The sequence below is a fragment of the Lottia gigantea genome (genome assembly GCF_000327385.1).
Source record: "Lottia gigantea unplaced genomic scaffold LOTGIsca_2, whole genome shotgun sequence".
NCBI classification, from domain to species: domain Eukaryota; kingdom Metazoa; phylum Mollusca; class Gastropoda; family Lottiidae; genus Lottia; species Lottia gigantea.
The window spans coordinates 7025016-7043175 of NW_008708400.1; the positions used below are offsets into that span (position 1 = coordinate 7025016).

The 18160-nt window shown below is 33.1% G+C and overlaps 2 protein-coding genes across 2 annotated transcripts; one reads left to right on the forward strand and one right to left on the reverse strand.

The window, feature by feature from the left end:
• Window positions 1-8797: 8797 nt before the first annotated feature.
• LOTGIDRAFT_103988 (hypothetical protein) lies at window positions 8798-9609 on the forward strand (the record flags this gene model as incomplete). Its single annotated transcript, XM_009053569.1, has 3 exons — window positions 8798-8905; window positions 9047-9192; window positions 9435-9609. Coding segments are annotated over 3 exons (429 nt in total), but the record flags the coding sequence as incomplete, so codon positions are not given.
• Window positions 9610-11273: 1664 nt separating this feature from the next.
• On the reverse strand, window positions 11274-13281 carry LOTGIDRAFT_104069 (hypothetical protein; the record flags this gene model as incomplete). The annotated part of the gene is made up of 5 exons (XM_009053570.1): window positions 11274-11321; window positions 11658-11828; window positions 12286-12473; window positions 12714-12839; window positions 13191-13281. Coding segments are annotated over 5 exons (624 nt in total), but the record flags the coding sequence as incomplete, so codon positions are not given.
• Between the last annotated feature and the right edge of the window lie 4879 nt (window positions 13282-18160).

Consider the following 18160-nt stretch of genomic DNA (forward strand, 5'->3'; position numbering starts at 1 on the left):
TGGACTGAAATAAATTATTTTAGATGATTTCCTAACACTGGAAGTGAGACCTTATTTGTAGACCCTTTACCTGAGGAATAAACAACATTACACGAAATGTAGAAATAGTCCAACCACAAATGATAAGATGGTGTCAAAAAGGCAAAAATTACTATTAGTTAAAGCATGTTCTTTCATTTCTACTTACCAGTACATGACTGGCACTAAGCATGAACTATAAGGAGTGTTTACCTGTAGCTTTGGGTTTTGGAGCATTATCAATCCACTCTTCTTCATCATCGAAATCATTTACATAATCATTGGTCTTTTTCTCATCATCATCATCATCATCATCATCATCTTCTTCACTGGTCGATTCCTCACTTTCGCTGTCTGATTCTTGTTTTTCCAGATCCTTAATTTTGATGTCATCAGAATCTGAAGACGGTTTTACACTAACACTATTCATCAGAGAACCAATATGAGGTCCTTTGGAAGCTGTCAATCGCTGAAGCAAAGTTTTCATATCAGCTGATGAGGTTGATGTTCCCACTGATGGCACGCCATCTCGAGAAGCGATTTTACGCGTTAAAGATTTAGATGGTATGGGATCTAAACTTTCTTGTCCTTTATTTTGAAATTGGTTACTGTTTTGATTAGTGTTGGTAAATGCCTGGTTTTGATGAAGATTTAGTTTTGCTGTTAAGAATTGGATATCCTGGTCATCTAGAGCACTATCAGAGCTGATAGAAGAATCAGAGTCTGTTAATGTATCTGATGTAATGTCTGTTATATTTTCATCCACTATAGTTTCATCCTTCTCCTCCTCCTCTACCTGAACCACAGGGGCTGACTGCTCTGGTATCTGTTGTCTAGAAAACATGACAAAATATCTCATGAGGAGTTAATTCATATAAACTCTTTTTAATGCTTCAGCAAAAAGGAAAAAGGTGCAGATGAGAAAAAGAAAAAAATCTTATTTGCAATTGAATGCAGAGCTTGCATAGAAACCTCACAAATAACGCTTACTGTTACCTATTTGCATCTTCTGAGATAAGTCAATTGAATTGAATAATTATGAATGCAATGAATTGATTTCTATCAAATTACTTACAGTTTTTGAAGCTTTTCTTTCTGTCTTGCTTCTAAAATACTCTTCAGACCCACTAACGGTTCCTAGAAAAAAAAATATATACAGAATACATTCAATAACCAAATACTCTTCATTTTAATTGATGAAACTAAGTCTTGTTAATTTTTGAATTTCAACTCTAATTACTAAAATTTAAAATAATTCTGATATACTTTCAGTAATGTACAGTATAATTGTGAATATAATAACAGTATTGAAAATTAAATCATTTGAAACTGACCCCTGATTTGATGTTTTTATCTGACTGTAATAATTTAACTACTATAGAAGAATTGGAACAAAATGAAGCATTGTCAGCAAAATCTTCTAATAACTCAAACTCGGCTAGTTCTTCTTGTTCTTTCTGAAAATAATGATGAGTTTTGATGAAAATTTGAATCAAAGAACTAAGTATTCTATGGCTGCAGCAATGAAAAGTACTACATTTCGAAAAGCTAAATATTGGTGACACAAAAAATGCTAACTTAATATGAATTACCTAATATGGACAAATCTAAGATTGGGAAATTATAAATAAAGAGAACGGAAAGTTGTTTTAGATAACTGGCCCAAACTTCACAATATTTCTATAAGAATTATTTTGTACTTACTCCTTCATTAGCAATCCGAGTTCGAACAGCTTCAGCAAATGAAGAATCATCATCAAAAGGATCTAGATTAGGTTTCACATTTGATGATGTCACTTCCTTAGTTTCACTATGATTTGTGGGAAATTTTCCAGGTTTAGCACTTTGATTGTCATGAGCTGTTTGATTGGAATAAATGGAAGCCTGGATGTTCGATGCTGTTGTTGTCTTTTGAGGAACATTTGAGCTTATTTGAGGCTTTGGAGCTGTTGAACTCATTTGAGATTTAGGCACATTTGAGCTATTAAGTTTAGGAGCCGATTTTGGATTTAATTTTAAAGTCTGAGTTAAATGTAAAGGATTATTTGATTGGCTAGAAACTGTCTTAGGCACTGATTGGCTAGGTTTGGGTTTGGTTCCTGGTTTGGAAACTTGATTTGATTTAGCTGTATTTGAAAGTGGACCAGCAGATGGCTGAAAGGAAAAGAAAATACAATACACCGACACTCTCAGTAATCTGTGTACAAAGTTTATACTGCAGAAAGAAAAAATTATTAATTCAAGAAATATCAGCAAACACCTTTGTCCTAAAATCAAACTATAATAAATCACTGCTATTTGGACATTTTAAAACAACTCAAGTTGAAATGCTCTGCCACCTGACATTTCTGTATTGTCAAGTCCTGATGTCACTTCTTGTTATTTCACATAATTACTGCATAATACACAGCTGGTTAAATACACAAAAATATGGTGAAAATATAGTATTATTCATACAACTTACATCATTTTTACGTTTCTCCTTACTGACAGTAGCCGGTTTCTCTGGCTGTTTAAATTTCACCTCTGTTGGCTTTGGTTTAGGTTTTGGTTGGGTCTCTTTGGCTGCTTTATTTCCCATGAATCGGGCTAAACCTTGCCCACGTTTCAAAAATGGCTTCTTTTTACTACTTGGAGATTCAACTACTTCTTCTTCTAATATCTAAAGTTTGAAAATTAAAATGTTTTATCAAAATGTTACACAGTTTCAATGGGAGTCAAGGATTTGAATGCAGATTCAAATTTTCAAGAAAGATATACTTTAATAGCTGAAAGAGGTTCAAATGGAATACATATATATAAATATAATCATTTATTAGCTATTGAAACTCGAACAAGAAGAATTTTGCATGCCTCACTCAAGACACCAACCACAGCAACTAAAATAGTAGCTCAATAAAGTCATTTGAATTGGTTCCAGTTTTACCTTTCTCTCTTCCTCCAATAACTGTTCTTCTAATAACTGTTCAAAAGTTTTCTTCCCTCCAACCCCTAAACCAGGTTTAATAGGTCTATCATCTATAGACACAGCAAACTTATGGTTATTCTGAAAATAAGATATTCAAACTTTAAATTACAATCCAAAGACTAGTCATTAAACAGTTGATTCCGTCCAAAACAGAAAAAAACATAAATAGTTCACAAGAATAGTAACTGTGGTTAATGAGGATCGTGTCTCCTGGTCATTGGTCATTTGATCTTTTCTCAAAGACAACTTAAAATGCATGATCAACATTGACTTGACGTCAAGATTACAATGCTCTCATTAACTCAGCTACAGTATGTTCTCAATCATTATGAATTCAATCTTTACATGAGCTTAATCTTGCCATAAGAGGCAACAAAATAACCTTGAAGATGGAAAGATAAGCTAACATCATTCAATGAATTACACAGTTGTTGCTCAATAGAAAATTTTGTAAATCTATTTATCACGTCATTGATCTACAAAAGTCAAACAGATAACATAAAATTCACACAGTTCACATATTATCATTCATGGATTCATGAATCATTCTAATATCCTGTTCTACAATACTTACATTTGGAGATTCAGGCTCTGAACCTTCTTGATCCTGCTCATAGTCATGCTCTGTTTCCGGAACTGGCACACTGGCAGCTATTTTCTGATAATAATTATTTTTTCTATTCATTTCATCTAATGCTGCTATCACTTCGCTATCAATGGAATCTTTGTCGTCATCATCCTCTGTAAATAGATGGCGCTTCACATTCTGGGGTAATTCCAGATCATCAAATCTGGCTTTGTCGCGTAATCGTGGAGAAGCATTGTTGATATGGTAGCCATTTTGTTGTGTTACCCCATTCACTATGTCACCTTTCCGATCTAACTCAGTAATTACACTTCCACTAGAACGTGGAGATGGAGATTTATTCAGTCTTTGACGAGGTGAGATTTTAATATCTCTGAACTTTCCTGGAGAAGGATTTGCCTCCCTTGTCTTAGTATTTGGTGATGCTCCATGGACGGCATGTCTTATTTTGGCTCTGGGAGATAACTCTGCATCCCCAGCCATTAATCGTGAGCGTGGTATCATGGATAACATGGCTTTTAAGGTCTCTGGTGATGCTGATTGGAGGAGATTCTGGAGTGTTAGCTGTTGAGCTGAAGATGGGTTACTGAGCTCTGATCCTGTGTCGTATGCTTGGAATATTCCATCGTCCAATTGATCCATAGATCCAGGGTTACTGAATAAGTCAGGATTGGTGTAGTTGTCTTCTTCTATTTCTGGTGATTCTTCAAAGATAACTGGCTTTGGCAGAGTGTGCTGGAAAAATCAAAGCATGATAACAGGTTTCTGTGGTAACAAAAAAAAGAGCTATTGGACTGAACTAAACTTATACTTTTAATTCTTAACATACATTAGCATTATGTATGTAAAACTCTTTAAATCATCGGTTAAGATAGATTTGAAGATACAATTTTATTCAGAGGAAGAGCAATCTTAGTTTTAAAAAATTCTGAAATATACAGACAACAAAGACAAATCCAATCTTTTTCAAAACATATTAACAAATAGACCTTCATTCCTGGATATTCTAATATTCAAATTCTTACCTGTTTGTTGTCTGGTATGACACCATTTTGTTTTGGAGGTAATTTAGGTATAACTGTATTGACTAGTTCACTAATACCAGAATCAAATCTGACTGATTCACCATGGCTTGAGGATTTTATGGACAAAGAACTTGTTTTCACTGAAAAAAAATAAAAATAATTGGCATTACTGAATGTTTGAAAACAAAAAGGAAGGAGAACAAGAAAACCTCAACTAAAGAGCCTCATGCAAACAGAAGCCAAACCTGAGAGACTAAAGGTTCAGGTACAGAACCGACCAGCATAGGCACACAAGGAGACAAAAATCTCCAGTAGGATATTTTCCACCAAGTCAATAATCACGTGCGGAGCATGCAATTAAAAGAAAAATGAATCTGATTGGATGATGACGGTCTTGTTGCAGAGGATAAAACTATAGGAGACAACTTTCAATCTTGTTTGATATTATAAATCTTGTCGAGAACACAATAATCTTGTCGTGGAAGCACAAGCACATGCGAGATTTTAGTTAATCCAAATCAAGCGACTGTATACCTGTGCCAGCTCCCCATTGCTGCTGTCTCTGAAATTTCAAAGCATTTTGGACTTTAGCTTGTTCTTCTCGTAACAGCTCTAACTGTGTTTGTTGTTGTAACATCAACTGTTCTTGTTGTTTCTGTTGCCATGATCGTAATTCTCTGAACCTGTTTAGCAACCTAGCTTGCTCTATCGCTTGCTGTTGTTCTAAAAGATCCAAGGATGAATCTGAAAATAACCATAATGTCATTGTCAACAGATCCTGAATTGTAGCAGTCAAATCCCAAATCTATTTTTCTTCATGTTCAATTTCTCAGAATCAGAAAGATTGGTGAACTAGCAAATTCATAAAAATTCTTCATATTTGGATATAAATTAACCATCAAATAATGGATGTATTCAGAATGTCACTCTAATGACTAATAACTCAAGATCTTTATTCCAAATGTGGCACCAGAAAAAATGAGCTTATCAAACCAGAATAATAAATAACATACCATGTATTGTTGTATCAGCCTCTGGATTAAAATTAGAATTTCCTATATCATTACGATCATCCATTATAAAGATCTGTTGATATCATAAATTTTATTCTCTTCCCTATCACATATCTTAAAACCTTACATTTAAATTATAAACCTTTCGATTTTTTCACTTTGATTCTCTTTCTTTACCGCTTACTTGTCAACCTTAAATAAGAATAAATAAAGTACAGATTTCTCCTTTGACATTTTATAAATCTGGTTGGACCTTGAAGAAATTTAAGGTCTTCTTAATACGGTTGATTTGTGGAACTGTTGGAGCAAAATTAGTATTACGGTAGCTTAAGTTTAATGTGTTGAATTGTTTTACTTATTAGATGGGTTAAATATAAGCTTTATTAACACATGAATTAAAAATTTTACTACTACTTAATAACCAGTTGCCTTGAACATGATTTGGTATTTGGAACTGATAAATTCCAAAAAAAAGCAGATTCAGATAGCCATCTGTCATCTGAGTGTTTTTACAAAGCCAAAGGTCCAATACAAGAAAAATGTCAAATTCAAAATGAATTTAAAATATTATATTGCTTCATTTGATTAGCGGCCCCTTAAAGAATCTTTTATTCTCGCTCTGCTTCACTAAAGTTTGAGTGGTACCATGTGGACACAGTCTTGATTGCTTTACAGTGCAGAATTAGTCATTCTTTCTTCAGTGATGAGAAATTGAGGGAAAACATTTTTGATTTGTTTACAATCTGTCATCTTATTTCCATCTTCTTCTCACATGAATTTTTATAGGATTTCCACCATAGTTTAATAAGAGAATCAGTCAGTCTTTTAATTCTTTGTTTGTACTGTCTTACACAAATCCATAGGTAATTAAAACTAAGAAATTAAACTTTACTTACGAAGGGTTTGAGTTAGCGACCATGTTTGAACACAGAATGATAGTACTTGGTGGGCGTACAAGCTTTGACTCAACATTGAGAATCATTATGTCTCTTTTTGCAATCTTTTTTTTGCATAAAATTTCTCGAAAATGTATTTCAGAAAGATCCTAAATATATTCTACATATTTGTGAACATTTGATTACGTGAAAAAGAAAACGTACTTTGAATCGGATTTGAAATAATGCACATGTATTTAAACGTAAGCCAAGTGTTATAGTAATTAAGACAAGGGAAGATAATCCATACCTGACTTTTTTTCAGCACTTCGGAGGCAATGCTCACCAGACCTACGTCCTACGGTTCAATGACCTATCTTACATAAACCCCAGTGGTTCAGAGTTATCAAATGTTCTAGGTTTACTTTTTATCTGAAATGATAGTATGCTGTGTCATTCTTGTATATCAAATAGGGTGAGTAAGTTATGAAAGTGCCCCAAGTGAGATTTTTAGTCTGGTGTCAAAGCCTGAGGAGTGAGGTAAGTAGTCTATTTACTTTACTCTTTAGACTGCCTTGCTCATAAAAACACATGTCAAATATTAACATGGGTGCAGATCACGGGCGACACAACCCCCCCATCAGACCTGGCGGGGGAGGGGGGGACATGATATCCTGTGTCCCCCCCACAAACGGTCAAGCTTGGTTGAGTAGAGTATCTGTATTGGACGAAAAATAGGCACAATTTGGCATCCGAGAACATCAGAGTGCCGAAATTTTGCGTCTGTGGCACACTATTTGAACTATTTAAGGTTGAGTGACAGGAAGTTTGTTTGGGGACCCATCTCCACTCACAGAAGCGTTGTTACGAAGGTGCACACGTAGCAAATTTTTTCGTTCGCATATTCATGCTGGATGACTGGAAAATTCAGTAGCATGCATTTAAATAAATCCTGCGTACGTCACTGTGCCCCTGAAAATTAAACTCCATTATCCAACATGTTTTAAAGCTGAAAACCTCTTTACAAACCCTTTAAAAACTGTAAGTATCACCTAGCCTAGAGCACTAATGCCCTACTAAGAAGAAAATGATATGATATGCTATCAGTGTCCTGAATACACATACAAAAGTTAGAAAATCTCTTTACAATTCCTATAATACCTAACAATTGGTCTTTCAAGAGGAAAACTTCTCACTTAATATCTCTAAATGATGAAACTGCCAAATAATAAACCTTTCGCCATTCTTATCCCAGTATTTCCAGTAACATCAGATACCAAGTATCAGATAAATCTAGCTTACTAGTTCATGCTCAATAAATCTTTAATTTTTCAGATAAGAGAAGATTAGGACATCCAACCTCTGCTTAATTTCTGTTAAAAGATGAGAAATTATTGTAATGAAGTTTTTACCAATGACGAAAAGTCAGGAAAACAATGGCAGATATAGTGATTTCATTTAGATCTGTGAATGAATTATTAGATTGTTATATTTTCACCAAAGAATTATCAAAAGTCGACTTTGATTCAGTTGTTCAAGTTATTTTTAACTTTGAACATTTTGATTATGAAGGAACTTCATCATGTGAAGGCTGTCAGTCATTTCAGAGTCGTTCACGGCAACAATTAATAGCCAATCATGTTCATTGTGAATGGTGGAATGTGGAAGAGGAGGAGTTTAGGACTCCCCATGAAATTAAAACTATCCAATCAGTGTTCTCCTCTAATATATTTATTGTTGAAGAAGCAAATCTTTTGTTTTTGTGTTTGAACGCAATGAAAAAATGTGTTTTACTGATGGATGCGCATTTGGCAGCTATTGTGTCAAGGTATTTAAATAAGGATAGAAAATTTCGAAAAGGATTTTGGAAATTTTTACAAAAACACTTTGGGTTTATCTATGGACCTGAATGCACTAAATGGACAGAATCATACAAGGGTTGTGGATATTTGAATGCAGATTATTGTGTTGATATTGTATCTGTTTGGCCGAAACAAAAAATAGATTTTGCTTGGTATGTATAATAAATGGTTACTTTTACTACAGATGTCATATTTGTTTAGTTTAGTAGAATAAGTTAATAAGTCATTTACTACAGATATCATATATTTTATGTCTAGTGATTTACTACAGACATCAAATATTTTAGTCTTAGAAGAATAAGTAATTTAGTGATTTACTACAAACATCATATATTTTAGGTTTAGAGGAATAAGCAATTTAGTGATAAATTACAGACATCATATATGTTAGGTTTAGTAGAATAATGTTTTTAGTAATTTACTATAGATATCATATATTTTAGGTTTAGCAGAATAAATTATTTAGTACGGAAAAGATGTGAACTAGAAGAGAATATGGCCTGGTTATCAACACTTGGTGGTGGTTATTCTTCATTAGGAGACTATTTTACTTATTGTGTAAGTCTTTAAAGAAATACTCTTCATATCTCTTCTGCATATGCAGTCCTGCTTGTTATATGCTGTTGTAGCATGCTTATGAATGTATTGTATGTACTTGTTGTACCCTGTGTTTTACTATTAGAACTTTATCATTTTCAGGCCAAAAAAGCTGGTAAAATTTCTAAATATCAACTGAAACTGGCTATAGAAATGTCCGACCCAATCATGGCTTCAAAATGTCGAGTTTTCTGGGCCCAGAGTTTGTTACAGCAGGGACATTTAAAACTAGTAAAGAAGATTGTTTGGTAAGGTTTTAACTTATGTTTATTTTCAAAGTCAAAGAAAGCTTCAAATGATATAAAGAGGATTATAAAATTGCGAGTCAAGGCATGTACACGCATGACTTCCTTAAGCTTAATTCCAAGATTGATATCTACAGATTCAATAGTCGATCTTGTATTTTGTCTATGAATTTCTATAAATTATGGTTCAAAAGATTTAATCCTAAGATCTTTACATAAAAATGTATCTTTTTTAAATATTTCAGGAATGTGTATCAGTATGCTAAACATAATGGAATAAAAGATATGAGATTAGAGAATATGTGTCAGTCAGTGTGGAATCGTCTTAAATATCTTTATAAATATCATCATAAACCAAACAAGCTACAGACCATTCAAAGTTTTCAAGAAAAAAATGGTTGTTTGACTAAAATATTGTGATTTGCCAGGAATAATTCCATGTGAAAGTATACGAGTATGTCTTCAGGTTTCAATATATATAGTGTTTATATGCATGTAACTCTAGGAAAATAACCATGATAATTCTCTACCATAACAGTATTATTTAACATTGTTTACTATTTGTAGATGGTGATGAGAACCTTGTCTGTTGTGTATCCCTTTATACTGACTAAAAAGTTACCTATAGATTAAGGTTCCAATACTTGGCACTTTCTTTGATCAAACAATGCCAGGTATGATCAAATGGTTGATTAAAACAACTAGACATGCAACTTTTTACTGTATTTTATAATGTCATACCAGTGATTCAAATTGCATGTGTTAAGTGCTGAACATATTTTCAAAGATTAGCAATGTTCCTGATGTATTTTGTTAATATTAAAATTGTTTATTACTTGAATGGTTTGGTCTTTTGCCGTCAAATTCATTCAGTGTATATCAAGTTTTTGATACTGAGAAAATACAATCTATTTTTTTTTTTTCGGCCATACTGAATCCAGAACGAGGCTCATTACATGACATACAAAGGTAACATGGTGTCACTGCAGTAAAACGCCACCTTCTCCAATCCCACTTACTCATTTTCTTTTTTAAACGATTGATATTATCATGATGAGCAATGTCACATAGGCTATGTTCATTCATATGACATCACCTCCTTAACAATGGATGAGATAATTTGCTTTATGAACATCACTTTCAGTGTCAAGAATGAAATGAATGGAGTTTTACATCCTACTCTTCTGGTCTCAAGAATGAGGCAAGAGGTTTATTGTACAATTTTCAACAATCTGAGCTTAATTGGTGCACCAATTAACTTTTTCTAACGGTCCCCTAGCTGTTGATAGCCTGCAAAATCAGTGGATCTAGTGAATTCTAAAGTTTAGCCATTGCAATCTTGGATGTAAATTCTGATGCTTACATGGTGGACGTGCCTTTCTCTAAGAACCCTTTAACTTTGTTGGCACCTAAACATGACATTTCACAATATTTTTACAAGCAATTTCATCTAGGAAATATGGGCTCTGATCTGAATTTGTGAGAAAGCAGACAGGTCTGTAATGGTTAATTTTAACAGCTAATTTGAAATGTACAGGATTGAACTTTTATTTATAATTTTTAAATAGAATACACATCATTGAAAGGACAAGGACTCCAAATAATATCTGATTCCTACAAAATTAGAGCTTGTTTACAAAATTAACAAAAAATATTATTTAACACTCAATTTTCATGATACAATGATTTACTTCTAACCAATACACTGAATGCAGTGAATTCATTTCAATGCAGTCACAATACAATCTTTAACTGTATCAAAACAGAGACCTGGAGACACACAATTAATAAGCACTTTTAGTATGGATTTAAGAACATTTATAACACTTCCTAATGATCTCAACCCATTTCAAACGGGTTTTTATTTATACATGGTTCCTTTTTTAACGCACCTTAGAACCGATTTTTATGTTAGCACAACTTCTCTCAAGTTATTGTCACAGCACTTGTATTGAGTTGATTTTGAAAATTCTTGAGATCAGAGTCACTTTAATTGCCCATCCCTCAGCAAATTAGTCTCACTAGTTGAAAAGGATAGCCAAAATGTTCCGATAAAATTGTTCGTTAGTTGCCAAGGTTATAATTTAAAGATCATTATCATCATCATCTGGTAAAGCTGTTTCTGCTGCATCCTGCAAAGAGAAAAAGATTCAAGTGTTAACAACATTATCATCCAAATTTGATGTATTTCTGTTATTTTAGCCTGCATGATTCGACACAAGCTGCAATCGTGAGAGATTCTTGTAACTGATACAAATAGTCTAGGTTAATGATAGCAAACATTCTTTGTTTATAAAAGGACTGAAACAAGGCCAGCGCCAACAGCTGCAAAATTTGGTAGAAAAGCCTAGAAATCCTAAAATGTCATCTACAGTTCTTTTTTTCATCAAGAATGATGATTTTGTCCTTCTTTGCTGAGCATAAGAACAGAATTGGGTTTCATTTTGAAAGTTGAACAATATACTTACTCTGAGTTCTTCTTCATATCGTCTAAGGGTAGCTTCATCCATTTGAACCTCTGGTGGTTTTAAAGCAGGCATTTCAACAAATGTTAAATCTGCATCTCCCACTAATTTCTTGGCCAACCATAAAAATGGTTTCTCGAAATTGTAGTTACTTTTAGCACTGATGTCATAGTACTGAAAACAAAATAAAAAGTTAACCTATCACAATCATTTCTAAAATAAAAATGTAGAACAAGCTGACAGATCGCACACAAACCACTTCAACAGGATGCTGAAACCATAAAAATTGCAATTGCCGATTCTTGCTGAAGGGTTATCATTTCTAGGTCTTACATTTCTATGTATAACACCTGATCAACACCTTTAAATGTGCAATCAGAAATAATTAGGGCATTAACCTACTCTATAAACCATTCACAGCTTGTAACAATTGGGCCTGTGTTCATCACTTAAGATGCAGTGTGGAATGAAAATGATCAGGGCATTAACCTCTGCAGTTTAAAACAATCAAGCAAACAAACAAAACAAGATAGCCTGCCAGGCAAGATAATTTATTTTTTTCATGTGGGCATATAAAATGAAATGAATGGAGTTTCAAATCCTGCAGGAATTAATCTTAATATAGAATTACCTGTAAATTCTTCTTCCTGTGAAAAACAATAGATTTGGCCTTTACTTTCCTATCTTTGATATCAACTTTATTACCACATAAAACAATTGGTATATTCTCACAAACTCTCACTAAATCTCTGTGCCAGTTAGGGACATTTTTATATGTGATTCTTGATGTTACATCAAACATAATGATAGCACATTGACCTGAAATTCAAATAAATAATACAAAAGTTGGAAATTCGGAACAATGACAGACCTCCTGGAGAAACGATAATCTAGTTTACATACTTTAGCTGAGAAAATGAGGGGAATGCCGTGTCCTGTTCAAATGTTAAGCTCACAGGGCTTTGTTTTCTTTGTGTCATCTAATCAAATGGTTCATAGACAGACAATAATTGATGAATGACATTGCATTTTGTCTGTTCAACTATTTTATTAACAAACCTTGAATGTAGTATCCATCTCTTAAACCACCAAATTTCTCTTGACCAGCTGTGTCCCATACATTAAATTTAATATGGCCTCTATTTGTGTTGAACAACATAGAATTTACTTCTACACCCAATGTGGCTGAAAGGTAGAAGTGTTATTTTTAGTTTTATATGAAAAGGACAGAATACTGGGCACAGTTTCACAAAGAAAAAAACCATAAAATCAAATTTACCAGTGTTCATGAAAACTCATGACAGATTTGAAGGGAATGTCTGTGAAACAAGACAACATATGATGAGTGATAAAGGATACTGGTAGCAATAATACCATTGAAATGATACTGACTGTTAACCATAAGACAAGTTAAGCCATGGTACATAAATACTAGATTTATCAGCAATTGTTCGTACAAAGTAGACCATTTGTGACATAAAACAAAACTTGTTAGGTAAAACCATATTTTTAGGATAGGGTTCAATGCTAACTTACCAACATATTTCTTTTCAAATTCTCCTGTAACGTGACGTTTTACAAAAGTTGTTTTTCCAACACCACCATCTCCGACTAATACAAGCTGAAATTCAAAAAAATTATTCTTATAAACTCACTTCAATTCCACTATTTTGACTACAGGTAATTTATAATTGCAAATTATGTCAATATTGAAAGAGTTATGGTGGCCTTCTCAAAGAAGTGTCTAATACCACAGTACCGGTATGCCTGATACAGTATAGTCACATCTTTTAACAAGTCCAGTTTGAACCCCACTGTACTAAAATTTGTCAAAGCTATTCTACTTTTGAGAAAGCAGAGACTACCGGTACCTGGTTAAGTTAACTTCAACTGTATAAAAAATAAATTTTCCTACTGTACCTTGAATGTTGGGGGTTCTACTACTTGTGCCATAGTTGTGTCTTGTTAACGTTCTGATATCTTTATTCAAAATCAATTCTGAAAAATCAGATATTTGTTATGATCATTAAAAATTCAACATATGATTGAATCTTGCTTGGTGATCTCATAGGCCTACTGATATTGAATAAGTTTATAGATTTCACCACAGTCACAAGATTTTTTGTCCAGTTCTGACTGCAATTTACTGGATGAACCCACATTATTCAACAATAACATTGTAAAATGATTCTAAAAATAGGGAATTAGTAGTCCATTAGCTCATTACCAAGAGACCATGCAAGTTCTGAATGAATGGAAATTTCCATGGCCATGATCTGAATATATGAACCATTTTACAAATCGATTAAAAATAAAATTGCGATGTTATCATGGACAATGCCTATTCCACAAAGGAGTAGGTTAATGGTCGTACATTCATTTACAATACATTTCCCCACCAACTAATAGCTATATAGATCTTACTCGTAATATTTCTCTTTAGAATATCACAAAATTAAATTGAAGCGAGAGAAAATTTCTTTGTTGTCATTTGTATTGAGTTATAATTAATCAAAGGAAATATGTTCTCAGTGAAATAATCATACAAAATAACAGTTCAATATCTCATCTATACAATTTATTCCATTATTTAATTCATTAAATGTGATAAATGGTCCGATTGAACCGGATTTATTTCGCATGAAACTCACCAATCTCTGTGCTTAGTGACAATATGGCGCTGAAGGAAGTAGTAAGGCAGTTCGAACCGGTTCAACTTTGTTCGCGCGCAATTTCATTGAACAACGAGTTGTGCCCCTTGAATATGGAGAAATTAACTGTGGTCGTAATAATCTTATCTGATGACTAAATTACAATTTGTCATTTAATTGCGATCTAGTAATATGCTCACTGGGTTAGTAATGACATTTTATGAATAGCAAAATATACTCATGTAGCCTATCATTAATGGAGGCTATAGAACAGGTGTGGAGTTTCATTATAGCATAGATAAACACTATATTGCTACTCCTTGTGGGATATAAAAAAAACTTTGGGATAATATTCTGACACACAATGTGAAAAAATTTCAGAAAAAATATAATATGGCTTACCTTCTGGCAAAATCATATAGAGCATGCATATACCAACTACGCTTTGCTCGGGTGTGTTCTAAAATTATTTATTTCCTGTGTTGTAACTGTGACTAATGATTTCTATTTTCACCCGAAAAGTCTTGCTTTGTTACTCCCTGAATCTGTAAATGGAAGATCTCATACGTTTACTATCGGTTTAGCCTAATCTATCGGAATGATTGTAGGAGCACATGGTAATAGATTGATTAACAATATTCATTTCGATCATAAAATATTAACTTATAGCCTAGTAGCCTACTGCATCCACCAAAACTATTTTATGATATACATATGATATACATTAGAAAAATTAAAACAGAACCTAAAAACCATGTTGTCACCTTGCATACGTGAAAGAGATTGTAAATAGTATTTCTGACCTATTTATGAGCATCTTGGACATCAATTTTTGACAATCGCAAAAGCCCCTTTAAATAGCATTATAGCAGCATATGCGTCTTGCGATAGTGACATATTCATATACGGTTCGGCATTCCTATAATTACAGCTTTAGGAATCACAGATATCTGGCAAAAACTTTAAATAATGCATATATAGAAGTAATTGTTCTAGTAGGCCTACTCCTGATGATTTTATTTGAAAAGAAACCAGTTACTTATATATACTTACTGTGGTTCGTATACGTCACCGTATGTATATGATTATACATAGACCTAAATCGACAATGGCACTAATGATGATAGTCTAATAAAACAGGACTTCGCTTTTTATTTTAAATGTTGAAAGGTGCTCGCTGTGGATAAACAAAATCATAGCCTAATCATAATGAACGAAAAAAAATTCTGAAATATTAAAGAAAAGCGATTACTGACTACCTGGAAAATATAGACATATGAAAATAAAAACACATTCAATTTATTATGTGGAATTTCGTCATCGTCGATGTCACGGATAAGTATATCATGTAAATTTTTGTTTTTAGAATAAGCTGTAACTAATTTTTTTTTTAAAAATAGTTGGGGATATATTTTGTAAATCTGAATAGTATCTTTTGATAATACCTGATGCTTTGCAAGAAATACTGTTAAATATAGCAACAAAATGGGATAATTTGAGTCATAGATTACTGTATGGTTAGTCCAGAAGTTGAAATAGTTTGTATGTAGTTGGTTTATCCAAAAGTTCTCCCTGTAGGCTTAAAGTCTGGAACTTTAAGGGTCGGTTTCAATTGATGTAACTTTCATTATAGTCTTCGAGGGAACGATTTATGAAGTTGAAATGATAATGTTAGAAAACAACTTTATAGCCCAGTCCAGGGAACGATTCAAATAGTTAGTGACATCTTCGGGCTATTACGAAATTTGATTTCCGAACGATTCCACCGACAAATTTTATTCAGAAAATATACATTTACATTAATCATACACTTACATTTTTTGTTTGGCTTACATTTATGACAACTATATAGACCTACACAAAAATTCAGAGAAACGTGGCCCCTCAGCGTATCTGAAAATGTTAACTAACAAATTTCAGCCGTTGATTTTTTAACGCCAAAACTATTTCAAAAGATTATGTAAAGTTCGTTATGCTTTTTGGTAGGTATAAAGTTTTTTGACGGAGTTTTAAATCCTACTTTTCTGCACATGTGCATGTGGGCTAATGAAAACGGCCTTTGATAATGGTAGGTGTAGGAAACCACTGTACAGATTTAAATTTCTGGAAGGAAGCTGCCTACGTACCCTACATTTACATCTATAGACTTATAATTTCCCAAAACTATAGTAAATGAACTTTAAATTTTGGCTACATTTAAGACCCGCTTTTCCACCGCTTTTAATTCTAAACAAAGTCTATCGTATTAAACATTATATGTTGTCTGAAACATCCATATCAGCAGGTGCCCGTTACACCCCTTTATAACAGATGGCGCTACGAGCAATATTATGCTACCGGAAATAGAATACACCAGGCTGATCATGCGCAATGCTATCCTAAATATACTCGATAATATTAAAATAGTATCGATTCACCGACAACTGTCATTTTTCCTTGTGTTTAAGTTAATTTTACCCTTTTTACATGGCCTAGAAAAATAATTCCAGCCTTTTTGAATTTCTAGTCTGCCCAAGACTTGAGTTGAATGTGAAAAATGACGAAGGATCGTTTGGCAGCTTTGAAAGCGGTAGGTTTTATATGTCGTGAACTGCAGGTTTGGAAGCCCAACCCACTCCACTCAATCTGAAAATGTTATATTCATCCGTTCAAAGTCACTTTTCACTATATATTGTCTTTAGAGTTGCATATTTTACTATCCTGCTTATGTCTTTTATGTTTGCAAATCTGAAATTCTGTGATTTTGATTGATTCAAAGTTCATATAACTATGGTTCCATTTATAGTAGAAATCGTCTGTGAACTATTCCTGATACATGTCATGTCTCTTGATTGATGCTCAGATGCATTCTTAAATAGATGTGTATTTGTTTCATGGCTAAACTATGAGCGTTTATGTTTTCATCCAATCAACTATCAAATTCTGTCCCTACCTTATTTTTTATATACCTGTCCTTTCATGAAAATCATTTATTGGCGTTTTTCGCACTCCCAGCAAAAAGCATTTCTATGAATAGAAAAGATAATGTTGATATTAATCAAAAGTTGATTTGATTAAACTATATGGTAAGATAATTGATTATGTAGTAGATGCAGTGTTATGCCTAATCCCTTTTAGAATACTTCTGTTAATAGGCTTTCAATTTCTTGGATTGGGTTATAAGTGTAAGGGAAGGCCTTCATTATTGTCTTCGAAGCATTTTCGGTTTATATCAGTTTCCTTGAATAATACATAGTTAACAATCAGAAATATATATGATAATTGGCAAAGAGATGAGGTCAGTATGTCAGATGCTGAATATCCATCAATTATTAATATAAATGTATACAAGGACGAATTAGTGCATGTGAAGAAAAGTAATGTCAATTAATGATTTTGTAATATTTGATATCAACAGGGTATATTAATGCTGCAAACACAGGTTAAGGATATAAAATCGTTACAAACAGTTTGCTTTTTCATGGGGGGTTAAGTTTCCAATATAAGGATAGGTCCTATATAATAAGCATATATTGAGCATGATGAGTAAACTCAATACAGGTATAAATTTGAGGTTAATATCAGGCTCGCACATCTTTTGTAAAATCAGTAAAATGTAAGTTACAATGTCTGTATTCATCAATTCATGTTAAGGAGATACACAGTGTGTTATCTAAAACCCATGGGGTGCTAATTATAATCATGTAAAGTTTCATTTCATAAAAGTAGAAGTGCTTCACATTTGGTAGTTCCATTGTGTTCGGTAATTTGGATGTTTAAGTATGATTTAAAAGATATTATAAGGAATTTTTTCTTGTGAGTCAGTTTGTATAAAGTGACATCATAAAACGCATAGTTTAGTGAAATTGCAAGACC